Source organism: Propithecus coquereli, unplaced genomic scaffold, assembly GCF_000956105.1.
Source record: "Propithecus coquereli isolate 6110/MARCELLA unplaced genomic scaffold, Pcoq_1.0 Scaffold48, whole genome shotgun sequence".
NCBI lineage: Eukaryota > Metazoa > Chordata > Mammalia > Primates > Indriidae > Propithecus > Propithecus coquereli.
Window position 1 is genome coordinate 6,156,233 of NW_012150618.1, and position 488 is coordinate 6,156,720.

A 488-nucleotide genomic window follows, 5' to 3' on the forward strand; every position below is an offset into this window, starting at 1 on the left:
TGCTACTACTACTACTACTACTACTAATAATAATAATAAAATAAGCTTCGTGTAGTGGTTATAAGAAAGAATGCCATTTTTAGAGAGAATATGATGAACATCTTCTCTATTTAGGTACGAACATCTGAATGGGAAATAGAAATGGATGCTGGACAAACCCGAGACTACACAAACAGAGAAGAAAATAGTCTACTGCCAGCACTAGTACATCTCACCTGAATCCAACAATTGGACATTCTTTACAGATGTTGCATTTGGCCTGATGTTTTGCAGTCTCAGCTGCTGCCACTCGATGTAAGACCGGCAGCCAAACCATGGACTGCGGTTCCAAACGCATCCAGTCTATAAACTCTTTCACACTTATCTCAGGCTTGTTGTTATTCTGGTGAAGAAACAAATATATTAAAAGTGGAGAAAATGTCTTCGTTTAAGCTGCAGTAAGAGTTGTTGCTTCATAATCTTCTGAGAATCTATGCAGAAGGGGATAC

At 38.5% G+C, this 488-nt stretch overlaps 1 protein-coding gene across 1 annotated transcript in view; it reads right to left on the bottom strand.

Annotated features, from left to right (window-relative positions):
- The window catches only part of UTRN (utrophin), a 522,534-nt gene that overhangs the window by 102,442 nt on the left and 419,604 nt on the right, over nt 1-488 (bottom strand). The window contains exon 60 of the mRNA XM_012655520.1: nt 216-421. Coding sequence (XP_012510974.1) covers nt 216-421 — 206 coding nt within the window. The remainder of the gene's footprint in view (nt 1-215; nt 422-488) is intronic.